The 27,584-nt window shown below is 39.5% G+C and overlaps 1 protein-coding gene across 2 annotated transcripts in view; it reads right to left on the bottom strand.

The window, feature by feature from the left end:
• INO80 (INO80 complex ATPase subunit) overlaps window positions 1-27,009 on the bottom strand; it is a 69,810-nt gene extending 42,801 nt beyond the window's left edge. The window contains exons 1-17 of one of the 2 annotated variants that reach the window (XM_063332336.1): window positions 26,659-27,009; window positions 18,283-18,471; window positions 17,250-17,416; window positions 17,083-17,150; window positions 15,464-15,622; window positions 13,529-13,649; window positions 11,997-12,211; window positions 10,897-10,950; window positions 9,299-9,502; window positions 7,815-8,010; window positions 7,552-7,619; window positions 7,009-7,218; window positions 6,343-6,423; window positions 5,024-5,119; window positions 2,360-2,419; window positions 1,600-1,742; window positions 452-536 (exon numbers count right to left, since the gene is read on the bottom strand). In XM_063332336.1, coding sequence (XP_063188406.1) covers window positions 452-536; window positions 1,600-1,742; window positions 2,360-2,419; window positions 5,024-5,119; window positions 6,343-6,423; window positions 7,009-7,218; window positions 7,552-7,619; window positions 7,815-8,010; window positions 9,299-9,502; window positions 10,897-10,950; window positions 11,997-12,211; window positions 13,529-13,649; window positions 15,464-15,622; window positions 17,083-17,150; window positions 17,250-17,416; window positions 18,283-18,425 — 2,070 coding nt within the window. In that variant the 5' untranslated portion in view covers window positions 18,426-18,471; window positions 26,659-27,009. The remainder of the gene's footprint in view (window positions 1-451; window positions 537-1,599; window positions 1,743-2,359; window positions 2,420-5,023; window positions 5,120-6,342; window positions 6,424-7,008; window positions 7,219-7,551; window positions 7,620-7,814; window positions 8,011-9,298; window positions 9,503-10,896; window positions 10,951-11,996; window positions 12,212-13,528; window positions 13,650-15,463; window positions 15,623-17,082; window positions 17,151-17,249; window positions 17,417-18,282; window positions 18,472-26,658) is intronic. The other variant, XM_063332335.1, reaches the window with a different exon arrangement.
• Between the last annotated feature and the right edge of the window lie 575 nt (window positions 27,010-27,584).

Genomic DNA, 27,584 nt, shown 5'->3' with positions numbered 1-27,584 from the left:
TCCCAAACCCTTGCAGCTCTTTATGAGCAAAAAAACTTTACTAGATCATGAGACATGGCAAAATTAAACAAAATCCCAGTCACATCCTCTTCCTGCCCCTCCCCCCAGACAAATGCCAGATATATCAACTTAACAAGACACTATTAGAAAGCAGTGACAAACGCAGCACAATTATTTCAGCCGACAGAAGGAAAAACCACAAGAATTAGATTTCATCCTGTAATTTAGGTATTATTAACCGTGATGTATCTTAAGTCTGATTTTTATTTGAATGCATGGCACATTTCCAAATTTTCCCCTCCCAGAGCTGATTCCATGTTTGTTTGACAATGGTTTGATATGAGCATGATCCCACAACCACACAAATGCAACAGGTTTCTCAACTGTTCACATGTATTTAGTATATATTCTTGTTGTAATGAAAACTCCACTCTTGTGAGCTCCCAAATACCTCAGCCATCGTGTTCTGGATTGGGGTCCCAGTCAACAACAATCTATTTCGACACTGGAACTGTAGTAGGATCTTCCAACGAACACTGATGAATAAAATTAAGAAAAATCATTAAAACTGGTTTTTCTACAAGGATATAAAACATAAGGTATTTTAAGACCAATTGCTTCCAGTGACCTTCCCAAATGACTTTTGGAGGTCACTGGGTGAAACTATCACAGCTACTCCCTAGTCTTTCAAAAGACAATTAGAGGAAGAAGTAGCCTTTTTCAAATTGCAAAGAAATGCACATAATTTATTTTATTTTTCTAAGTATCCTTTTACTCATTTTTAATACAAATGCTTGGATACTTACAAAATCTCATCATTGGAATAATTAACTTCCCAAAAGAAACAGTTACTATGAATCAGAATGTCATGTATTTTTCAGAAGTTACAACACTGAGTGTATCGGCCGCTGCGGCAGGAGTGCTGAGCTATACATCACTATCTTTTTAGAGGGACAGTTTCCAAAGAATGCTGAAGTAGACTTCAGTTAGAATGAGCCTGCATCTAAAGCAGTCTTTAACCTGATGTGTACAGTGGTAACTTGGGCAAAGGTTATGGGAAAGCAATTACAGAAGTAAAGACGGACAAATCTATTACTTCAAAACAATCAGAAAACTTTCTGGCACAAAGTCTTCTGACAAAGATTGGGCTTTATTGCAGCCAACAGCATTTACAGGGTTCTGACCTTCATTTGTGTCTGGAAGTGTCACTGAAGAAGGAATCAAAATAATGGATTTAATGGAGCCAATATAAGCAATACAAACTAAAGACTAGAGACTGTTCACTAGGCAGAATTCTATGGGTAGTCAGGAAGGAAGGTGAACAGCATTTCATGCTGTTTTGTTTAACTGTCCTGTGCTCCATCTAAGCTTCTGCCTCACAATTACGTTTTACACATTTGGAGAAGGAAAATCTAAATGCAAAAAGCTAGTGGATCAATCCAGCATCATAAAATTATACAGATACTTAGGTTAGACACTTAACAGGTCTTATGTGTGTCAATTTTAACTTCTATCAATTTGTGTAATCTTGATGTTTTCTCAATATTCCTTCAAGAGGTTGATAGAGAGGGAAGATCTTGTTTCCAGTTGATTTGTTACCTGGAGCTGCTCTTGAGCGCTTGAGCTTCATCCAGCACCATATATTGCCACTTCACTCGCTGGAAATACTTCACATCCTGCACTACTAGCTGATAACTGGTAATCACCACATGGAAAGGAGCATCCTGAGTATATAATGTTTTCTGTAACCAGAAAATAAGAAACAAATGTCCATATAATGTAAATACATTGTGAAGAGTTCACTTGTGTAAACCGTAATTTCAGACTTCTGTTTCATAACCTTTTCTCATTATTACCGCATTTTTCCCCAGCTGACTTTTCTTAATTAATTACAGCATCGTTATTCAACTGGTGAATACGGACTTCAGCCCATTAGTCCCTGAACAGTTTCAGATACTTCTTAACGCGCCAGACAAGACCCAAGCACTGAACCCTACAAAATGCTGCTGTTAAATCAGGAACAATCTGACAGGCCTGCAGGGATGTTAGACTTGGGCATCCTGAGTTGATTACTTAAATAGAATAAACAGTCCTTGACACGGAAACTTCCTGCTTTATTTACAGAGTTCTAGTTCTGCACCCAAACTCCATACCGCCCTGAATTTCCCCATACTGTATCGGTCTCCAGCACGAGAGAAGCCTTCTACCTCATTATCTTAATGAAACTGCTACTGCATGGATTAAGAAACAGAACTCTATATCTATACATCATTAAGCTATATGGAGTCTAGCAACAGTTTGTGGTTTACTCTTCACAAACAACAAAAATGGTTGAAGCACGTGGATATGTCATTATTACCTGACTCCAGAACTTTCTGATCACCTTTCTATCATGGGGATTTCCCCAATAAGGTAGCACCTGGAACAGTACAAGAGTAGAAAGACGTTATTTTCAAATAAAGATATACCTGCTCTAGAATTTTATACTATGTATTATACAAAATGAGAAAGACAGACCTCTTTCTCCAAAACAACAAAAAGGGAAATTATCTTCCTTAACACAACAAAAAATCAGAAAGTACTTAAAATTACTCAGAAACAGAGCATTCTGGGCAAAGGTATCAAGTAACTTCCACCTAGTACAAAGACTAGATCAAGCTATGATGAGAACCACAAAACGCCCAGTAGCGTGTTACATCTCGTCAACTTTTCCTAAAAATTAAAAATGATACTTTGCTCATGGCAGAAAGGGGTCTGCCCTCAACTGCTACAGTGAATCCTAGAGCACTAGTGGACACATCTCCTGTTTAACATTCCCTGTTGTCCCATTGGTTTTGTATTTCAGAACCATCCCCAAAAATATGAGATAAAGCTAAAATATGGCCTGGACATATTTAATATAAGAATTTTAAGAAGTAAATACTACTCACAAAGAAATCTGTTAATCCATTTATAGCTCGCAATTTCATGGGTACTATTAGCACAGATCTTTGCGGTACTCTGAAACTGGAGTTCTGGGTTAATAATATTGTACTGCCATCGTCTGTCTGATGAAAGGACTACACTCAACTAAGTGAGGAATGCTGGTTTGTGAGGTTGCGAAAGGTCTTAAACACCTTGATCTTTAACTGACAAGCTCCAAATTTCAAAGTGCCTTTAGCTGAATATTCTTCCCACTGTTCTGAAATAAGGATGCTAGCAAAAAAACATCAGACTAATCAAAAAGGTGATTTGCCTTTTGTTTGCATATTCTGACATGGACCTGAAGAAATTAAGTCACTGTGATTTACTGACTACACACTTCTGTATGATTAGAAGCACCAGTGTATGATTAGGTGGCTGAAAAAGATGGCTCAAAGTTGTAAACATGTAACAATCATAAGAAGTTTAGGAAACTTCTTTTTAAAAAATGTTCTGTTCTATGGATAAGGTAAACATTTTATGCTATGAACACAAAGAACAGCTATATAATGACAGAAACAGCTATTTTTTTTAATCATAAAAGGGAAAATTATCTCTTTATAAGCATCCTGACTGCAACGTTTTCTGTATTTCATTCATGAGAAGAAGAAAGCACAAGCAGTCGCTCGTCTATTCTATACAATGAAATGATTAAAGGAAATGAGAGTAAATGGGTAGAATGGCCAATTGCTCTAATGTTTTCTACTCCAGGGTTTTTAATCAGGGCCCCTATTGTTATGGGCTACGCAAATACATAAGTGGTTTATTATTAGGTTTGTTGTTTTTTTCAAAGTAACTCCTCACTAACTTAAGCATTTCTATTTCTTCATCAGTTTCTTTAAAGTCTCAGTAACCCCAGTTTATTCCAAAATATAAAACACTCGAATCATCCAGTATGGAACTGTGTTCTAGCACTTCTCCTCATACAGATACCTCAAGCTATATGCCACCATAACCAACATACGGTCTCATCAGGGATCTGCAGAGCAAGCTATGTGGTTAAAGGCAAGTCCTTTAATACGGCCCTACCCCAGATCAAGAAATCAAATATTACTTACAGTAATACTTCCACATCTTTTCCTCCACCTTATTAAGTAGCTAAGAGTTTCAAACAATTAGCCTGGATGTTACTGGTATACTGGTTACTTATAACTAAGTGTCTTTTACTGCTCTTAGATTTTCTTTGTGAAATAGAAAATTAGATGTTTAAAAAAACCCAAAACTATCAAGACCTAGTCATATCAAAGGCTACTACGTTAACAACTCAAATATTCAAACTATAATCTATTCTTCTTTGCAGATGTAACTGCAAGCTTCTGAAACTTTTGTCTATCTTTAATTCTAAAATTTCAGCAGTACACGTTCTTTTCAAATCTTCCTTTGCAACACTCCATTTTTTTTCTGCTGGGCAATATGTAGGCAGCTTGCTTTTCAGTAACTGGTTGTTCCTTCCTTTTTACCTTACTATGTTTTCACATTCACAATATACCTGAAGAACTCCATTTATTTTCTTCTAATCTTTTTGTTCTTATCTATTTGTGCCTCACTTCTCTCCTTTTTCTTGATTACTGGTTGCATGTCTACAGTTATTCTATTTTTCTATATAATAACTGCATTCTCTCTCCCTCTAATCTGTTTAGAGTTCAGTTTTGTTCACGTACAATCTTTATCTTATCTGAATTGATATGAATGACTGAAAATACTGCTCTAACCCTAAAGACAGTACATAAGACTGAAATATTTTTCTTGTATCTGCTGCCAGGCCCAAACATTAGAACTGAACATCTGTTCCCTGCTGCACTTAAATTCCTTACTGAGAAGGTGTCTTCAAGTTGTTGCAAAAGGAAAATAATACGATTCAAGTAAGAACGTTTTTAAACACTAGATAATTGAATGCTCCAGAAAAAACAGGATTACAGAAAAAAAATAAATCTCAGAATCAAGCCCATTACAGTTTCAAATTCCAAGGTAATGAGGCATCCAGATGTGGCAAAGAACTTAGGAGAACAAAACAGTTTGCTTTTGAGAAAACAGAAATAAGTTTCTTGCACATGCTTATTACCTTAAATTTAGGTACAAATCTGGCAAACTCCTGGTGCCAGTTGTTAAGAGTGGAGGCAGGTGAAATTATTAAAAAAGGTCCCCAGATGTTCTCTCTCTGGAATATACACATTAAAAAAAAAACACCCACAAATTAATTGGGGGGAGGGGACATAGAGACAGTTTGATACAGCTTTACAACTACTACATGACAGTGGCAACATAAGAGAGGAAACTACATGCAATGTAACAAAACTTCCTCCCAGTACAGCAGGGTGATACAGAATCAAATAGAGCAGATCTAATGTTTAACTAAGACATATTTCATAACAGCAAACAAGAACAAACACCACTGTTTCAATCTGGCTCGCTCCTTTGTTTCTGAAAGTTGCCACCTTCACATTACTAACAGCCCCTGTCATTTTGGGGAGGAAAAGAACTTCAGGTGGCACTGGCAAGCTTCTTCGCTCCATCACATCACATTAGAATGCCCTCTGGTGAATAACAAAAGTTGGGCCATTAGTGTATCGGTAGTTACAAGCTGGCCCGCAGGAAGGAGAGCCAGAAAAAATAAAAGCCCTGCGTAGGCTGCTAAGTTGCAGCGCAACAGGGAGACAAGCCTATCTGTTCTCCCTTCCATACAGATGGGCTGAAGAGCCTTTGGCTCTGCACAGTCTTCCACTGTTGTGGCTGATAGTGCCAGTGAACTGGTATCAAAAGGAACATAAACAAATGCACATAATTGTCATTTGGTCACTACTGCAGCTAGATCTGTTCTCAGTATCACTTGGTTGATCTCTCCTATTTAAGGCAAGTGACTGGATGCCAATCAAGACTTTTTTTTTAAATAAAAATACATATTTCTGCTTAGGGAATTAAGATCCCATTGCTTTTTCTGTTTTGTTTGTCTGCCCTGGCACAGAAGAATAATTATTCTTCCTGAAAAAAAAAAAAACACGAATACGGAAATCCATACCAATTGCCATGAAGCTCAGAATTTGGGCTTCATTTCTACAAGTCTCTCTGATTTGTAAAAGTCAGTGGACCGGAAGTCCACAACTTGTTCTCTTATCAGGCTTTCACATTAATTGCAAGTGAAAAGATATTACTCTGTGAATAAGCGAAATTCCATTTTTATTTATATTTACATATACATACACACACACGTCTATATAAACACACACCCTTTCAAAGGTGTAGCTTTAAAACAAAGGGAAATGCCATAGCTAAAATGCCTTTTAAGACATTTAAGTTTTGTAATCTATAATTCATTTCAAGCATGTGAAAAGTACGCATCTTCTACCAAGCATACTGACCAGGAATAAGCTATAATCCACCTACCTCAGCCAGATGCGCAAGGAGAGCAATACTTTGTACTGTTTTACCCAGACCCATTTCATCTGCCAGGATTCCATTGATACCCTGCAAAAGATCCATAAACGAACATTTTTCACCGTACTACTTTTTAATCCACACAGGACCAGCAGAACGGTTGCCACTGAATTTAGGGGGAGCAGCCCCAGCATAACAAATCTGAAACACCTTATTGTCTCTTACGCCTTCTATTAAGATAATTTCCCTCAATTGCACTTTCATTAATTTCTTGGGCTGATTTTTTTCCCCTCAGTCTGTCTGCACTTTGCAAACACGTTGCCAACTAGGTATGTCCACAAGGACAAGTCTGCCTGCAGTACACTAGCTGACCAAAGCCTGAAACAGTACACAGCTCTGAGCAGCAAAAGTTTCCTCAGTGTATAATCTAACTGATAAACAGTTGTATAAACAGCCACATAAAGAATCTCGAACTTAATGTCCTAAAGTTGTTATCTCCTCAATAGTCAAGAATACTGATAGGTGGTTTACATAACATTTTCCTTTCTTCTAAAGACATTACAGATTTACTATACACGGTTTATTTTTAAAACCATTACATTTTTCTACCAAGTTTACTCTAGTGACTTAAATAATCCTAGAAGTTTTAAAAATTTGCAAGATGTACTAAGATACCTGCTCATATAGGTTGGCCAGCCAATTCATGCCTTTCAGTTGGTAACCTTTCAGTTTTCCGTTGAAAATAGTAGGCTGTGGAATATCTTCTCCTGCCCGGATAGACGGGTTTGCTAAACTGTAGCTCTCTCCAAAGCCAGTACCAGACTTGTTAGCAGCCCTTAAAGCAGCTGCCCGGCTCTCCTTTGCATCTTCATCGAATGATCTGGTCTAAACAGGAAGAGAGAAGTATGCATAAGATAATTTATCAAGAAACTGTACGGTAAAAGGCTTTACATTTCACATTAAGACACAGGTTGTCTGCCAGAAACCAAAAGGAAAAAAAAGCTTATTCCTAGAGTCCAAAACTTTATATTCTGTTTTCCTGCCTGTTTAGCACAGAAAGTGACAATGGAATTAAATTCAAATCTGAATTAAATTCAAATCTGGCACCCAGGATTAAACAAACCTACTTAACTTGACTGCTATGAAAGATCCTGGTTCTGTGGACTTTACCAATTACTCAGCTTTCTCTTCTACTTCACGGATCCAAAAAATACATACCCGGGCCTGATGAATCTGGTAAGCATCCTCAGCATTCTTCAGAGCTTGGGCCTTGTAATAGTTACTATCTGAAAACAACATTTCCATGTCAGAGCTCTGCAGCAGTAACCACCCAAATTAACACATAGGTAAATTCCAGTAATATAGCAGTGCTTCTTACGTAGAAAGATTTCATGCTTGAAATATTAAGTTTGCATGATAACATGCAGAGTATGGTAAATTTCAAAAGAGCGCACAGGAAGGATTGTAGATGAATCGCTTACCGTAATCTTCTTGGGTGATGTTGACCACCACTCCTCCGCCAATATCAATCTGCCTTTGGGTAGAGCTGTCTTCCAGTTTGCGTAGGATTTCCTCCTGTATTCCATCATGTCCAATATCTCGTTTACGACTCATAAAATGGGCATATAATTCAGTTTGTGTGATCAGGAAGTTAAGCTTTCGCTGTTGCCTCTTAGCCTAAGAGAAGATCATTTACAAAAAACAGATGAAGGGGAAAAAAAAAGACAAAGGTTTAATGTGTAAAATATAATTAAGGGAAAAAAATTAATCTAATAATATAGCAACAACTTATCCGTCTAGATTCTATTATGCACATCACTGTGATATCAAAATGCTAGAATACTAGTTGCACATAAGAACACTGACCACACCTATAAACACCTATATTAAAATGTTATATTGTTATAAGTGAAAAGTTCTTTTAAATTCAGTAATCGTGGCAAAGAACACCATTATCTAACAAAAGAAAGTTGAAATGTTTTGTTTACACTAAAAAATTAAAAGAAAAAAAAATAAAAAGGATTTTAGTGGTCTACAGTAAAAGAACTGAGCAGTTAAAAAACCTCTCATGACAACCTAACTCCAACATTCAGTTATTTACTTGTAAAGGGAATTATGGTAGAATAAATGAAATGCATCACTAGGTAATACAGCTGAGATACCATCATGGTCTGGGGTTCAGCAAGGCGTAGAAACTTTGTTCATTCTTAGGTTCTGGTCAAAAAATGCTGCAGTTAGAAGTTGACTATTAGTCTAAGTCATCTGAAACTTTCAAAAAAAATGCTTATGAACTTTGCAAGAATGACAGAAACACAATAAATAAAAGCATAATTTGAGCATAAAACTAAACAGAAGGTATTCTAAAGATTCAAACTTAGGTCATCACCACACATGTAAGGTAACAACCATAAATCCACTAGAGAGCGCTTTGGCAAGAAAGCTTTTTCTTAAGTTCAACCCCTATTACTCTGTATGGGAGTCCATGAAGCTGTCACTTGCCAAACAAAAAAGCAATCACAGAAAAATTCTGTGCCCTGTATATAAATTCCGGTATGAGTTTACAGCAGGGTGGGAAAAAGGGAAAAAAAAAAAAAAAAGAAAATTCAATGCGAATGAAAAGGTGGCTTGCCGTCTGCACCCAAAATGATGTACGAACCATCACAAAAGCCTGGCCCTTACTAACACTGAGTTATGTATGTCTGAGACATGCTGCTTGTCTAATTCCTTCCTCCATTTCAGTCACTTGTAAAGAATTTACACAGTTTGAAGGCTTTTTTTATCAGCTCTAGCTAACATTAGAAGAATTATGTAAATAATTTTAAGATAGCAGTAAAAATACATGGAATACCGCTGAAACAGAACAAATAACTGAGTTTCATGGCCTGGATTTAGAAACTTAAATTATCTAGACACTTCTGCATCTCCTCAACAGATTAATTATCAGCAACGTGTGTTTTTGTTGTACCTCTCTCATCTCCTCATCCAGTTTGCGCTGCTCCAGGGCCTCTTTCTCAGCTCGTTTGCGATGTTCTTTTTCCACCTTTTCATACTTTTTCCAATAGAGAAGCATCTCCTTGGTAAGACGACGCGCTCGTGGCAATGTTTCCTTACAGTTTTTCTGGGCCTGGATAGCAGCTCGACGTACCTCTCTCATGCACTGATGGGCAAGCTGGAGTGAAATAACGTTTTGGAAAAAGCTGAAGTCGGTTTCATGTGTACTTAAAGGATGGATCTGATGGGTAGGTCCTTTAAATGGACTCAGGAAACCAGAGTTCAGGACCTGCCTGCAACTCCGACTCATCTATTCTACACACTCTTTTGTGGTACCCAGCGCTTTCTCACTGTTTTAATAAGGCTGCTACAATAGCAGTATTGGTGGAATACAATCCTATTCACATGTTAATACACTGAAAATTTGAGGAATATCCTCTACAATTTTCCTACCATCTCATAAAGAAGCATCATACAATGCAATTTTTCGTTCTAGTGTGAATAAATTAATGCTATTGTCATAATGGACAAAATTGCTGGGTTTGATATTTGTGACAGGTTTTTTTCCCTCCACTAAAATTTGCACATCAACAATACTAACACACAGATTTCAAATGATCAAACTAAACAACAACAACCAAACAAAAGTGCAATTTCAAAACATTTAAGTCTACTGCATCGCTCACTTGCTAAAAAGCAGTTTGTGACACCTACAAATACAGGCTATTTGCCCAGACATCAAAAAGAAATCCACTCTATGCTAGCTACGGAGGACCACAGCAAAGAACCCATCTACAGCGAAGTTTCTTAAATACGTACATGTGGGTCCTGTTTTCTGCATCCCTTGCACAGAAAATTTTCCTTTTCTTGATAATGCATACATAGAACGGAAAATTTCCTACTTTATCTTGTCTCTGATGATTCTCAGCCATACACTTGATTACCTTTTCATTAGCTGTATAAATGAATCACACTTGGGCGTAGTAACACTTGAAAAATGCTCAGAAAGCAATTACCAAGTGTTCCTAAAGTAAAGCCTTCTAGGTAGAAACAATGACACTTCCCAGAGAAGACTCTGATGAGTTGATAAATTCCTTTTGCAATCACTTAAGCAGAAAATTGTTCTATTTTTAATCTCAGCTCCTATATATATTTATGTAAATTAACACTTGTTATTCCAAGAGCCCCTTTGATTTGAACAAAAATGCTTAAACCAGCAAATTCTAGCTAATGGGGGGCAGTTCAAAAGCCAACGAACTGTACCAAAGTCATTAATTTATTCTATCAAAGATCAGCAAATTAAAAATGTACAGACTAAATCTTATGAAAGCCAAAAAGATCTCAAGGAAGAAATTTGTGTTGCTCGCTTCATCTGTTGCTTATTAAACACAGCAAAATGACACATCTGAAAAATGAAAAGCCTTGTATCAAATGACTTTACTATAGAGTGCTGCTTCTTATACTGCCCTGCTGACACAGCCAGTATTACAAGAAACAGAAGAAATACAAAGAGGTTACAGTTTGCTTATTACATCCAGTACAAGTAACAGTATAAAGCTAAACAACACTTACCTTTTTGCTGTTGGTTAGGAAGAGGTTGCGGGCTGAGGCTTTTTGTTTGTATGCCTATAAAAGAATACCATCTTAAAATTAGCTAACAGGTAATGGCTTCGCAGTATTTTAAAAGAGCACAATGCAGTCTTCAGCAGATATACGTGCCAACCTCAGCCATGCACACTATTGTATAATTGGATACAGGTACTGCAAGTATTTTTTATTTTGACTGAAACAGCTTTTCATCCTTAAGTATTGAAGGCATGCATAAATGTATTCCAACTCCTGAAGGAAAGATGTAAAACAGCTCCTTTTCAGGATTGTTTCTTTAACTATTACTATTGCAAAGCAGAGTTCTCATATTCCACTGTTATCACTGAAGTAAACAATGAAAATTTCCACAGTTCCCCAAAGATGATAAGAATTAATGTAAATCCTATGTTCTTCATATGATCAAAATCAGTCTTCTGAAAAAATAAGGTCTACTACACTGCACATATCCTTTGCCTGGCTTAAAAGTTCACAAAGGATACTATAGCCATCATTCATATTCAACTTCCTAGAATTCAAAGCCTGTCAACTGTGAACTCCAAAAAGCAAGCTAGTAAGGTCCACTCTGATCACATCTCAGAAAAATTGCAACAGTGAACCCAGCTTTCTATTTCAAATGTGCCTGAAGATCGTCCTGTAAACAACACAAATGCTTTTCCCTAGACTGCTTGTGAAATAAGCTTCAAAAACCACCCATGCTGCAATGACTGAAACTCTCCTTTCCTGAACTTCATTTAAAACCTAGATATTTTAGTTGCTCTACATTGCTATCCCGTAGATCAGCAGGAGTACCTGCTAGCGTTTACTGTACTATTCTTAGAAAAGGGTTGGATAGCCAAATGAAAGCAGTGGCAAAGCACTGCACAATCCACCTAGATATCACTGGCGATAAGAAATCCAAACTACACTTTCCTTACAGATTACAGAATATGTTTGGTCATTAATGATCACCAGAAAAATAAGGTCTTACTTCACTTTGTTTTTCCAAGTGTCAGCTCCCCACTAAGTTAATTTTCTATTTCCCTTTCTTGCCATCACCACAGATCAGTGCTGTTAGCCAAGCTCACCTTTGGCAACTCCTTTTTAACAATGCTAAGCCACACTTTCCGCCGACGTGCATTAAGTTGCTCAATAGTCAAATGCTTTTTCTTGGACCCAGGTGGTGGTGTATCATGAGAAAACTTGGCAAAAACTTTGGTCTGGTGATGGTGGCGTCGTGGTGACTCCTCTGAAGAGAGTTCCTCATCCCGTCTCCTCTTTTTCTTTACTTTTTTCAACTTGCCTGCATGGCAACAACAATCACAAAAATCATTTTCTTTTTTTATTTTTGGGATACATTTAGTCAGGTATCTTTCCTGAGTAAACTATCCTAGTCAATTTATGTGTAGAACCAACAAAAAAGCCAAACTTATCCACATTTACCAATTCTGGTAGCATCCATTTATCGTATTAGATATTTCCTCAACGCTTCATGATAGAAAGATTGTCCTGTTTAATAGAGTGGTGAAATGCAATTTTTCCACCCAGGGAAACATGCCTTAGGAGTTAAAACGTCTGGGACCTGATGCAATGTTTCTTGCTTTGTGGTAAAATTCTACTTAAAGAAATGTAAAGGTAGGACACTTAAAGATAAAACCACTAGCTTTTGGTACGCAAACCAAACTTCTCAGAAGTTGAAAGAAACTGGCATGTTATCATGTATTACAGACACCAGCTTTCAGAGGAAACCGATACTGGTTATCAGATATTAAAAATATTACTTATGAGTATGCAAAATCATGGATGCTGGGAGATTAGCGGAGGAAAAAAAAATACACAGTTAAAGGAACTTGCAGAAAGATAGGAAGGAAGGAAGCCCAAAATAGCCTCCTTAAAACGCAGCTCAAACTTAAGTACTTGCACTATAGAGGAATTCACCTTACAACAACAGTTCATAGCCTTTTCTTCCTGCTTCCTTACAGATTTACAGCTGATGCCAGCTCAATCAAGAAAGGAAACTGCACTTCCTAGCAAACACGCATCTGAGAAACTCCAGCTGAGAGGTTACAGAAGTAATTCTATTTTAACTCACATTGGACATCAATTCTGAGTTCCCTCTAATTTCCAGAAAACACTCTCAGTGCCCATAACTTCTTGTTCGCTAGAATTACACATTCAGAAATAACTGCATCAGGTACTGGGTAAGTTCTTACATTTTTTCAAGGAACTATCATGTTTTCAAAAAACTCTGAGTAAATGGACCATGATACACAACTGTATTTATGGATTCTGAAGCAATGAATAAACCTATAAGGCTTATGCTGGAAGTACCTATAAGGTACTTAAAGCATAACTCTTTCATTCTAAATTCTGAATTCAGAGATCTACAAAGAAAATCTAGACCCATGAACTCTCAATTCACGTTCATGTTTTTCACCCTAGCTTTCCAGAAGCCAGAAGATAAAGCACAGTATTTTCTGAAGAATTTTTCTTTGACAGAACTGGGTATTTCCATGCAAAACCCAGAAGTTTTGAATATTTATGTTTATTCAAAGGAAATAACACAGGAAAGAAGTTTAATCACAGCAGCCATTTAAAAACACAAGGTTAGTGACTTTACCTTTTAATTTTTTCTCCTCTTTAAACTTCCTTTTCTTGGGCCCTAGCAGGTGGCGCTGCTGCTCGTAGTAAGGATCATGTGTAGACAGCAGTCCTGCACTGTAGTACTGATATTGCTGCAACTGCAGTGGATGTAAATGAGCACAGCAACAGAAAACAGACATAGCAGGTAACAGAGACAGCAGGCAAACAAGTTCAGATCTTGATAATAAGTATCAGAAAACATGCACTTCTCCATATTTAGCATTGTTATCAAGGATCATTCAGTGTCCAAAGCAAAACCACTGCTCCCAGAGGTGGCCGCCAAGTTCTACACAGGGAGCCAAGCCCGCTCAGTTACGTTAGAGGGGAAGAGTGGGCAGTGAAGCTTACGCTTTCAAAACATACTGCTCTATCTTCTCCATATGGGTGCTGCCCAGCAAGACAGCATGTTACATGAAATGGACCTCCTATTTGTTTTGCTTGCATTCCCAAATGACATTCGTGTTCTATTTTATCATTCCAAAGGACGTAAAAGGACAGGTTTAGATAAAAGGCATTTAAAAGATTTACACAAGGACAAACAACTTGAACATTCAGATCATCAAGTACAAATACAGCTGCCCCAGCATTTTTTTTTCCAAATTAACAAAAAAGTCAGTATATTCCATGCATTATTCAACTAAAATATTGAAGAAGTATACACAGGTTACATATAAACAGTCAAAATAAAGACAGTATAGGTCAGAAATTAACTATTTAAAACCTAAGCATACTATTAAGTTACTAAAAGATTTTTGGAAGGTGAGAACATCAGCATAAACAAACTTTTTTGGACAGATGTGTTTCCCCCCCTCATAACTGTATACTGCTGATTTCACAATACCCTAGTTATTTCCACTGGATATTATTTCTTACTAGTCTGGAAATAAATATTTATGTAAAATCTAACAAAAGTTAAGATCTGTGCAAAAACTGGGTGTGTAACTCTGCAGTTGTGTTATATTTCAAGAACCTAACAAAAGACTGGTTTAGAATTTAACAAGTAAACGAAGGAAAGAAGTAGACAGAAGCAAAGACCTGGATGGGAAATATTTCTTCACTCTTCTGGAGAAATTTCAAAAGAATAGGAAACAAGAAGACAAATTTTAATTTCAGACACATCCTCTGACAGCAGAATAGGATGACTTCCTTTATCTCAGACTACTTTCTGGTGCAATTCAAAACAGCAATGAAAATAATTCCTGAAAAAGCCCTTATTATTTGAAAAGATACATTATTAGAATCAAAACTGTCATAGAATTTGGCCTGTTATTAAGAAAAATGCAGAAATGCAGCAGACTATTTTCTTACAAGAGGGAAAAAAGAGAATACGAGATGAAAATCCAAAATAAAAAAGAAAAGTAAGAAAGAAAAAAAGAAAGTCAAGTAAACCCCCAAAGAATGACAGAAAACAGTCAGGAAGAAATCTAGGAACTCCCTGTCCAGAAGGTAAGAATCACCTTACTACTTGCCACCTCAACGATGATGAAAGTATATTGCTTTAGGTTTAAATATGCAAGTTTAGCCTTGACCAGCAGCTACTACCTATATTAAAATTTAACGAACAGCACCTCAGTTTTCGTATATATTACCAACTCTTGAATTCTAGCACCCTATATTTGTTATAGTGACTGGAACAGAGCATTGTGGAAGCTATATATAACACATGTGCCAGTACTAACTACATAAATTATTGACAGATTCTCAGCATAAGGCATCAACAGCTTTTCAGTCTGTATGTAAGTAATTAAATAACCCTTGCCTGAAACTGATGTTAGACTGCTCTAGTCTACCAAACAACAAGATATTTTCCAGTCCACAAAACATTATGGTTTTTGATTAAAATATAAGAGCAGTTAAAACAATGCAGTTAAAGAATAAAAATCAAGGAAATGTAAAAATTCTGGATTTTTACCTCTTTGTCTTTGCTATATTTACTTTGATGCAGTTTCTTGTATTTGTGTAATCGCAGCATGTTGTGAAGTTCCTCCCTTGAAAGAGAAAATTCTTCCTCATCTCCGTCCTCATCACTTGGTGAATCTGTGTCACTGGAGTCATCACTCAGAAGGATACTCTAAATGGAATAAATGGAAACTAATTTAACAATCACGAGTCCCTATACTGAATGGTTAATTCATGCAAAGCACTCTTGAGCCTTTAACTAATAAAGGGCTGTGGCTCTGTCTCAACAACAATACCTAGCATTTACAAAGTGTCTTCCATCTGAAACGCCTCAAACGGAAAACACTTTTCTGAGATACAGTACTGTCTACCAATGAATCCAATACACATTTTCTGATTTGGGGGGGAGGTAGTTTTCTGTTAGTTTGGTGATAGCTGAATCATTTTAGAATCCTCTTGGTCTGTCTGTTTGTCAGAAAAGCGGCAGTGAGAAAATCCAGGATACCAACAGGGGCATTTTGTCATGTATGGTTGCAGGTACTTTCCTACCCCATTTGTAGCTTGTCCCACTGTTCTACCACTTCCAGCTGCATCTGTTGCAGCAGGTTTGGCTCTTGTCTGACCTTTCTGCAACCTGATTTTGCTAATTAGAGAAGGCTACACTACAACGAAAATCCAGAGATGGCATAAAGCCACCATTCCACTCTCTTGTTCCATCCTCATTTGGATCTTTCTTAGTTCATCTCGGAAACAAATTTTCAGATGAATCCCGAATCTCCATTTAATATATTTCATAATAGTTCGTTTTAATTTGGACAGTGTACTAAAATTTCTTCAAGTTTCTGAATGCATACTCACTGTGAAACTTAACTAAAATGCTGCTGCTCACCAAAATTGAAATGTCTACTGTCCATTTTGCTACATGAAGAAAATGAAAACCTCAAATCAACAGAGACTCTAATTCTATCTTGTTCTACCCAAAGACTAATACAATATTCATTATCAATTGTCACACACTCTTCTTTCTTTCCATTTCCAACATGAGAAGCCTCTGTAGAATGTACGTTTTGCTTTGGTAGGTGTTTTATCTTAATGTGTAAAAAAACCAAAAACACCAAAAAAAAACACCACCAAAAACACTCTTTCCTTTTTTCTTAGCAAGGGATGCTAGCTCCAGTTACCTCAAAAAAACATAGTGCAGCAAACAATGAGACAATATAGAACAAGACTAAAGAATTCATTTGGAGCCCTCTTTTCAGCAACACAGAATGTTACCACATCTCTGTATCACCTTATGCCTCCTTTTCTTGTGTGTGAGATTTTGCACTAATTAAATTGCACCACATGATTTAGGGCAGCTCTTAAAACACATTAGTCTGGCTTTCTGCTCAGTAGCACATGTAAAGTAAAATTAAACTTACTGTATTTGGAAACTGCATTCATGATATTTTTTTATAATGCTCTGATCAGTGCTCAACTTATTTTCTTGTTGCTATCTGCTTGCTTACATGTTTCTACACCATGATCTACGTCAGATGACAAGATAGAATCACGCACCACTGTGTACAGGGCGTTGATTGGGATTCTACTCATAGATTTTGTAACTGCTGCATTTCTTTCCAATATTCTTACCTTCAGCCACTTTCTGCTTTTCTTCAGTTTGGAAAAGTTATACAGGCTCCCTTTTTCAGACTTTGGTTCTGTTCAGCAAAAAAAAAAAAAAAATAAAGTTCTTCAGAAATAATGCTTTTCCCAGCTTATCCCAAAGAAAGCAGAGATTCAACCCAGTGCATCCCTACCTGGCTGCAGTACTCCATTCAGGGAATGTGTGTTCAGCATCCCAGAATTCCCTGCTCCAGAAGACTCCCCAAGCAAAGAGTTTGGGGGCTCTTCCTTAACTTGCATCAGGGGATCCCCAGACTGAGGCAGCAAAGGATTGTCATCCAATCCATCTTCACTTTCATCGCTGCAAGAAGATATGTAATACGATGACAAGAAAAAGGAAAATATTCAGAAGAGGAGATACCCGTGCAGCTTTCTTACATGTGGCCATTAGTCTAAAGGTTTGAGAATTGAGACAGCTTCAGATGTAATTTTACACATGAGAAATACTGCTGTTAATAATTTCCTGTTAACCCCTAAACAGTAGTTAATCATCAGACCAGCCTGGCTATGCTATCAACCTGCACCTTCAGTCTTCTACTCGGTACCTAATCCGAGAAGCACAAACTAAGCAAGAAAATACTATCAAGTCAAACCAAAGCACAATATTGTCACCCTCAGCACTACTGTATAACGTGCGAAATACAAAGCTATACTTCTACTCGGTGTGTGGATCTTACTACATGCTTGTAAATAATACCTGTTACCATCCACACAGTGATCAGTTCTGTAACTCTACAATTCCAAAACACTGATGCAGTTGAAATGTAAATTGTTTTGGGACAGAAGTGTACCCTGTTGACTCACTTCTCATTGCAACAACTTACTTAGATATAAATTCCGCATCTGACAACAGTCTTTACATTTCACTTACGGCTACAGGCCATCTTCCTGAAAAATCAAATTAGTGCTTCTTCATCCTACTTTTTGCAGAAAAAGAAAGTTTGGGCCACAGCTACAAAAGACAGCTTTAAAACATCGTGCTAATTTGTATGTGGGCTGGCAACACACTGAATTACCAGTGTGAGCTAAGTGCAAAATCTTTAAAGAAGAGTTTATAATGAAAGAGTCACCACTAAACCCTTAATATGGTGTTGCCTGGGAACAATATAATAAAAATGCTTGTCTTTCCTTGGTATTTCCAACGGAAAATGCAAAAGGTTTTGGTACCTGGATATACTCCTGTTAAAGATGGCAGACGTCTGTCGTAAAAACTGATCCAGTTGCAGAGCTTTCTCCAGATACTGCAGATAAAGGGGCTTTGCCAGCTCTGAGCAGCTGCCATCCTCCCTGGCACCCAGCTCTGAGGCCATAGAACAAACTTCTCCTCATGCACAGGTGCCTCTGAACACACAGCTGCTAAGAGGAAACAAAAGTCATCAACACCACGACCACCGCCTCTAAAAGGAACGAGTGCAGTGAGCAGGCAAATCTACTGCACGCTACACCAAATGCTAGTATTTCACAGAACACCTAACTGAGGTAGTTCTGGGCAAAAAAGCTTAGGTTGCAGTTAATAGGTATATTAAACAAACAAACACAAATTCACATTAAACTTTCCACCACAATATTACCATAGCCGAACACTAGATTCTTAGTTTTCTGGTTTATGACTTCAGGGATGGCGTTTGATTAGGAATGGGCACTGCACTGACCTGGTATGAGAATTCAAGTGGTGACATAGAAACCCAAAGTAAAACAAAGCCAGTCCTTGAACATCTAAAGTAAACTTTCATCACTATTAAAGATAACATGTTTAACTCTGAACAGAGGGCAGCCGCGTATCATGAAAGTTGAATGAAAGCAACTTATTATTAAAAGAATTATTATTCTTAAGTTTAATCGTATTTATATATAAACTTATATATACTCCAAAAAGGAAGTACTACTGAAAATACTGTTCATCTGTTGTTTTGACCATTCAGTTCACAGCTGTAGTCTACAGAATACTTGCAAGACTTTTCCTTTACTTTAAAGCAATGCTACTCTTACAGCACCCAGAACATAGCTGTTACCTGTTGACAAACAAGCCACAAATACTTGACCAAAAATATTCCATGCTAAAATTCTACTGTTATCTTTATTAAAGTAGCGCATAATTAGCAATTTATTAACCACTTTTTACGTTTACAAATTTAGAATGTACTCTAGCTTTATGTTTTTCCAACTAGTAAAAATAGCCTGCCTGATTTTCATTTTTTATTTGTTCTCAGAATTTGTTTCTTAAAAAAAAACCCAACAATTAACACCCCCCAGAATATTTGCATAATACATACTCTAAAAGAGAATCTATCAAAACATTTCATTGCTGTCAACTGCAGTTTTATTTTCCTTCAACTACAAAAGATGTCATAACAACTGTTACAGTAATAGCTCTATAAACTGGAATTTATTTTTCTTCGATTACAAACGATGCCATCAGTGTTATAATAATAGTGAAAAAGGTAATTTTAAATTATTACCAAAGTCACAGTTGTTACTGTATAAGTGGAAGTGCTGTCAATACCCTAAATATGATAATATTTACTAATAAATAAATGCCTTAGGCTTTTGCTTCTGGTGGAGGACAAAAATAAAACCAGTCAGCTTTTGGAAGACTTAGATTAATTGTTCTTCTGAAGGATTATTCTGGTTTCTATCACTTCTTAAAAATACTACAAAGTGTAAAGCAAACTTCACATTAATTTATTGCAAAACTTTTTATATTTATCAATTATTAAATTGTTAATGACTAAATTGTTTTAAGCTTATATAAGTGAAAACACAGATTGATTATATGGTCTTCAAATTGTTTCCTTTTTACATATGCAGTCTGAAAACCAGAATCCAACTTTTTCCAAGTCTTTTATCCTCAAAAATTACAGAACATATTCACAACTTCTAAAGTTACAAAAAATTGTGATAAGTGATTACCACCTTGAGACTACTGGCTGTGGTTGAACAAGAGCAACTTTTATTATTTCTTAATAAACACCTAGCCTTGAGTTAACGTCTTTACCCATATAGAATAAATAACAGCATGCCAGAAATCATTTAAGACAGGGCAACAGGCCCCATGTAAAAATTATTTTTAGACTGAAGCTATCTATGTTCAGCTTTCTATATGCTAGATCTTCGTACACTTGACAGCAATGGAATGATCAACCTCTGTTAGCAAATACCCATTTCCAGCAGAGGTTAGTTAACAGAATAATGCATTGAAAGCTTTCCCAATAATAAGGGTATTAAGATTCATATTTTCCAAGTAACTTTCAAACCACCCTAAAAATCAAAAACTGTTTTACAAGAGAGAAAAGTAAGAGAAGAAAGTAAAGAGCTTAGAAAACGACAGGGAACGTGAAACTTGTGTCTCTGATGGAAGAGGTCATTCAGGAGGAGACAGAAAAGGACACCAAGAAGGTGAAAATGGTTTTCTTTCAGATCATCAATAAAAATGATATATATTATTGGAGCAAGCGTGAATTTCTAGTATCATACCAGAAAAAGTACGGTGATCCCTTTTATCACTCCATTTCAGAATGTAGCCATCAATAACAGCACGTGTTATGTAAACATGATATTATTTTGCTTTCCCAGCCAAAATATCATTTGTAACCATTGTTCAATGATTTTGCTCAGAACCACAAGGCATCTTTCACCTGCCTCCTCTTGGCAGAAAACCTTCCCAGAACTCAGTATTTGGTATCAGGGCCTGTCCTCCAGGCACTGTGGAAAAGAAACCTGCCTCAAGGGGCACAAAGCACACAGGACTTCATTTGGATTCACCACCTCCGAGGAAGCTAACAAACCAAATGTCATCTTCTGCACTCCAATGAGCCTTGCCCTCACAAAACTATAGAAGCTTAGCAGCAAAATGAAGGGAAAAAATTAAGATAGGTTTGAGGTCAAGTTTTTAATCGCGGGACAGCAAACAGGCCAGAGGCAAAACAAACACAATCATACTCCTGATCTAAAATGAGTAACTGGATGCTCTTCCAGCTGCCCAGACACACTTGCCTAACCGCTGGTCTAAATGGATCCACCCGACTGGACCAGTGCCTCTCCTCCACACAGACAATGGTGCTCATCTGCCTCCATGCTCACACAGCTTAGGACATAACCCAGCGGAAGACTGTTTCTTTACTTGTAAGATATAAATGACCCTATGAAAAGAAGATGCTATGTGATGTGTTTAGTAATTAGAAAACTAAGCTATTTTCTCAGGAGTGGCTCATTACTACTGCACAGAGTTCCCAGGCAAATATGAAAGCAAGTTCATAATACCCTCTGCCTGCAATGACTGCAGTAACTGCAAAGAGTAAGTTTCATTCCATATTTTAACCCATTAATCCCCTTGTTGTGTACACTATGCTAAGCACATACACTTAGAATGTGTATACATGCTAAGCACACACTTAGCACATGACACTCTTAGCATGTGTACATGCCAAGTACCTGTCCCATCCGTACTTTTTTCCAGATACCTATGTTCTTAAATATTACTTTCCAGATCAGGAAACCTTACATTTCTGCATTTAATAAAGTCTTCTTTGTGTTGACATAGTATTCTACATTTCACCCATACAAAAAGACAAGCTTTTGCTTGTCTTCCAATTTTAATTGTCCCAAGAGGCTCCTGTACATACAAAGTTAATTACTCTTGTCCTCAAAACAGTTACTTCTCTATCCCGCCTACTGAATAAACAAATAAATATAGCAGAGCTTAACAATATTCCTAAATGTATTAACAGTGCCCAAAACAAATTTAATAAACGTTACACAAGCACACTGAATAGAGAATACTCAGTCATTGAATTCAGCCTTTCATTTATTTATATGCTAACAGTCATACACTGCTTCTTTGCTGATCAGAGTAATAATACAGGAAGCTAACTGACACATACTTCTTTATTCTCTGTTCTTTTGTTCCCAATTCTAGGCTTTAAGAAACAAAGATTTCCAATGGCAAAAACTGTTTGGATACCGAAGTGAGAGAAAACGGGAACAAGTGAGAGGCACACAACACTACAGCAGGTAACAGTGTTCAGGACATCAACAAGACATTGCTTCAGTGGATTTACATGGTGATGATACTCATTCCACTTCAGTTTTTGAAATAAACCTATCCTTTGCCTACTCAGTTTAAGGAAGCTCACAGAAATACAGATTTTCAAAACATTTTCATTACTGATGGTAACATTTAGGTAAATACGTTACAGGTGATAAAATGACTGAATGCTGCAGTGTAATCCTTCTGCCATTATGACTTTCTTACTGATATATGCCAATTTTATGCTACATTTCAGTATCAAATTCAGTAGTTATTTGCTTTCTCCCTTTATCTCCCCTAGAGTAGTAACAGTTTAGAAAATTGGCATTTGGAAATAAATAACTACTGCATTGCCTAGCTGGCACTTGGAATCCTCTAACATTCTCACTTAATCAGAAGCTCACACTGAAACCATTTAGTTGTATCATGTGGCCCTTTGAATTATTAAAAGCACAAATGAAGTATCACCAGCAGGATCTGAGTTTAGTTATATATACGTCAACTTCATACAAATAACCTTCATAATCATATATTTTTTTTTAAAGATCTAAGTCCAGTTCTGAAGAAGCCTTCCTTATCCTGCTTTAAATCACATTGCTTAGTTCAATGTTAATGTAGATGTGGGGTTTCTTCACTCTGTTTTTTCAAGTCTGCCCATTACAACGTCTAGTCAGTAAGTAAACACCCAGCATTGGAAAAGAATCCTCCAAGGACGTCCTCAGAGAGCAAAGTTATGTTTTATAACAAGGTTTCTAAGTTTTATACCCACCAACCCACACCAAGCAAACAGGAAGAACACCACTCTCATGAAGCAGCTTAGCTTTAAAAGTAGATTCTCCCAGTTTAAACAAATACACACTGGCTACTTCTGAATGAAGTCCAACAAGTTTTTGCTACAGGTATCAGTTTAAAGCAGGAGCCTTGTAAGGGGCAAGCGCAAGTTCGGCACTTGTGCCCAACTGCAAGCTAGAAAGGATTTGCTTTGGACAGCTGTTTGAAATAGTTCTTCCTCCAGGAGTCTCTTGTTTTTAATTTCTTCCTTCAGTTGATGGCATCTCTACAACTCAGGTAAGGCCCAGAGGATTACTTTTTCTCTCTTTATGCCTAACACTAACATCAAACATTACAGTAAATAATAACTATACTCCTCGCTGAGGGCACATACACAAACACACGCTGCCATGGAGGTAGAAGGTACAACACAGCAGCTAACCCACAATACCCCTTCTTCGCCTGTGAAAAATGCAAGGCAAATCAGGGAGGTAAAACTAATTCAAACTGTCTCGCTTGCCACACACTAAGCACACGTATATGAAATGTTACCAGCCGGCAGGTGAGCACACTTGTTTGGTCAAATATCTCAGCCCACAAAAGCAGAGTTTCTTACCTCTCCTCCATCCAACCGGTGTAAGCACACTGACAAAACATGCAATTGAACAAAAACCTGAAATCCCAGTTTACACACACAGAACGTATGTATTCCTCATATCCCTGTGTGTAGCACTGAAAGTTTTATCCATAAAGCAGGATTAAAAAGTGGGAGCAAGAATACAACCTTCTATGCTATGTTAGCTCTCTCACAATTTTAGCAGTTTTGTGGGTTTTTTCCACACATGGTCTTTTCATGCTTTGCATTTTGACACCAACTTATTAAAAGAGATTTTCCGAACTGATACAAACACCTAAGATACTTTTCTTTCTTGAAGAAAGTTACAATTGAAACATACAACTCTTCATTAGAATAGCAGAATACTGCAAGGATTTCCTGTAGTAACATCTCCAGCGTAACCCCTGACACAAACATACATCTCCACACAAAAGATTAAGTCAAGATCTATATGGAAAACTTATATCAGTACAGTATTATCAATGAGGTATATTTTTCTCAGATTTCCTTATAAGCATATAATCCCTAATACAGACAATTGTGGTGGCATAAAAAAGCCTGAAGGGGTATTTTGCTTGGAGAAAAATTACACACTCGTCTTTCCCCTCTCACGCTTTAGCTTGCTTTGATTAGTTACACTGACAACCATTTTCCAGAGTATACCATATGCCAGGTCTTAAAGCAAAACATAATCCCCATATAGTCTTTTTTATGTCAGTACCTTAAATATAACTTTGATACGTAAGAGATTATTGCTTTAAAAATAAACAGGTAGGAGGATATTTCATGTGAACCCAAAGCCCTCCGTCTCCTCTAAACTCAAGCTGAATGAATAAAAGACATGCACATACAACTGAAGTGTGAGTTCACACCATTTCAGTTTGAAATTAAAAAGGAGCCATTTTAATTGCTTTTCTGAGTAATGAAGTCTAGTTAAAACCAGATAGCGTCCTATATACAGTACTTTACTTTGCTGTTTTGCTTGTATATTAAGGTTTTATGTTGTTTCCCAAGGAATGAGACAGCATTTCGCTGATCTCTCTTCCACATTTAATTGCTTTTAAATACAGAGAAGAGCCAGTGGGGCACAAACTCTCAATTTTCTAATTGCCAAAATCACAATCACAGATAGGGCCTAATTTATTATTAAAAAAAAAAAAAAAAAAGAAAAAGAGCAGCTATACAGCTCTACAAAAATTTTACCAGAAGCACTTATGTATGTAACTTGGCATATCACAGCTCTGCTTCCATGTTTAAATTGACAGAAAAATGACTAGCAAAAAAACAAACCCATTTAATTGTTCAATCAGAGTAAGTCTTGTCCCAAAAGGGTAGTCAACGGTATTTATGGAGACCTCTGACGATGAATCCATATTCTCTGCACTACATAACAGCACCAGCTGTTCCCCTCACACGTTGCCATTGCTTCACTCCTCCTCTCTCTGTGCACACAAAATACAAACTGCATGGAAGTTTTGGGTTTTTTTTGCTTTTTACTCCCTCCACCCCAACCCACAAAAAGGGAACTGTGTCCAAGAAAGCTCTAAGCTTTAGACGGCGTTTTCTTCTTGCCATCTAAATCAATCCCTAGCATGTAATTTAGCTTGTCAAATAGCATGCTTATTACAAAATTTACAGCTTATTACATTATACCCCAATGGAACAAAACTTGATCGTTTAAACAGTCAGGAAATGCAAGGCAGTTATTTTAAGCGACTTGAACAATATATGTATGAGAGATGGACTGGAAGTGAATTACAGGGAATATCCTTAAACATTGGGAAAAAGTTCAAGCTACAGTCCTATTTCTTGTATTTTTCCCTCACTATCTTACCGACCTCTAGATGTCATGATGTACTCTTATACGTACACATTAAAAGAATGAAAACACAAATACATCATTTCTGATTCATGTAAATTAAAAAAAACTTCAGTGTTGGGTCACATACAGGCGTATCAGATGCGCTGCACAAATCCATTTGCTCATATGAGAGAAAACTTAAAATTCTAATAGCGCACATAAAGGCACTTCACTGTAAAAAAGGGAACTCGACTTGTACCATATTCTACATGCAAAGAAGAAAATAACCTAAAGGAATCAATTATTGTCACCTACGACACTGCTAAGAGGGAAACTTGCCACACAAGATCAGCAACAGGGCAAGAAAAAGAATGTACGATGCTAAATATTACTAATCACAGCAGAAATGGCATTAGCACAGGTGTTTGCAGTGAAACGGGATTAGACTTTGTATCTCAGCTTCAAGGAGGTATTTTTTAGTGCCCGTAACAGTGCAACCATAACATTAAACTATGCTTTCATGTACACCTAGTGGGGCGCTTCCCATCAACGACGACACCGAGCTGGCACCCAGCACCTTCCCTCAGACGCCGGCGGCTGTCGGGACAGGGCCCCTTACAAGCCCGGCCCGCAGCTCGCACCGAGCTGAAGTCCCCACGCGCAGCCGGCCGCATTGCATCATGCGGCCGGTCCGCGCACGGGGCCGCTGGCAGCGCCCCGCCGCCCACAGGCCGCCCTCCCCTCGGTGGCCGGGGGCGGTCACGGGCCGAAGGCCCCGCTCCGGGTTGCAGCCGGTGTGGCGGCTGCTGCCCATCCACCCGGGGAGGGGGGTGGGGGGTCCCGTCACCCACAACGCGTCGGCCGCGCTCCCCGTCAGGCGGCTCCGGCCCAGCCCGGCCGCCCGTCACCTCACCGCGCGCCCCCGCCCCGCGCACGCGCCACCGCCCACCCGCGCGCACGTGCGCCCGCAGGTGCACGGCGGCGCCCCCGCCCCACCCCCCCCCCCGGTCCGCCGCCGCGGGCTCCTCATTCCCCTCCCCCCCCGCCTCCGGTTCCCCCCTCCCGCGCGCGCGGCGGGGGCCCGGCGGCCCCTCGGCTGCCGGCGGGGGGAGGGGCGGCTCCTTGCGCCGGTATATCGGGGCGCATCCGGCGGGCAGGGCGGGGAAGGGGCCTGTCCCTTTAAGAAGAGGCCCGGCTGCTACAGCCGCCGCTTTAGCGGGGTGGTGGGGGGTGGGGGTGCGAACCCGCGGCCTGCCCAGGCCGGGCCCCGTTACCGCCCCTGGTAGTCCCGTCTCGGCGTGCCCTTGCTCGGTCGGCGCGGTGGCTCACCTGGGGAGCGGGGCCGGCGGCGGCGGCGGGGGGCTGGGGGTGTCTCCCGGGCTCGCTCCCCCGCTCGCTCCAACCGGCCTCTTCGCTGCGCCCTGCCGGCGTTGCCGCTGCCTGTCTCCTGCCGCGGGGCCCTCTCGACTCCTGCCTCGCCAAGATGGCGCCCGCGCTGCTGCTGAGGAGGAGGCGGCGGTTGCGGGCGCTGGGACGGCGGCGGCGGCCACTTTCGCTCACTGAGAGGAGAGGAGCAGGGACACGGGGAGCCATGGCGGGGGGGAGGAGAGGCGCCATGGCCAGGCCTGAACAATCGAGCCCCGCATACCCCCCCGCCAACCCGGCCCGGCATCTGATCCCCGCCGCCCCTCCGCCGTCGCCGCTGCCGCCTCACGGCCCCGGCAGCCCACACGGCGGGCGTCGTCCCCGCGGGAAGCCCGTGGGGGGCCCGTTCCCATCGATGCGCTCCCGCGGCCGATTGGTCGAGCCTGGCGCTGACGGAAATTGCCGAAGGGACTCGGCCGAAGCGGCCGGGTGAGCCAGCCAGTCTCGCGTGAGGCGGGGCCACCTCTCGCGATAACCGGCGCGGGGTAGGCGGGTGGGGACCGGAAGCGACGCGCGCTCGCCCTTGAGCGCGCCGGAAGGGCGGCGGGGCGGTGAGGGGAAGATGGCGGGCAGAGCCCCGGGGACGTAGGGCGACCAGCGCCCTCTTGGCGGCTAGGCTGGGCTGCGCTGGGCGGGAAGGGGGCTGCCAGGGGGCCCGGAGCGCGGGTTTGCTGTGCTCCCGGCCCCCCGGCAGCTCCCTTCCCGCCCGGCCCGGCCGCCGCCGTGACTGAGGAGAGCGTCGAGGCACCGGGAACTGGAACCGGGGCAGTTAGTTTGTATCCTGCGCAGAGACACCCTAGATCACTCTTCACATCCCAGACTTGATGCCT

Source organism: Chroicocephalus ridibundus, chromosome 4 (assembly GCF_963924245.1).
Source record: "Chroicocephalus ridibundus chromosome 4, bChrRid1.1, whole genome shotgun sequence".
NCBI lineage: Eukaryota > Metazoa > Chordata > Aves > Charadriiformes > Laridae > Chroicocephalus > Chroicocephalus ridibundus.
Note: the sequence above shows the minus strand (reverse complement) of the source record. Positions and strands in the feature narration are given on the sequence as shown.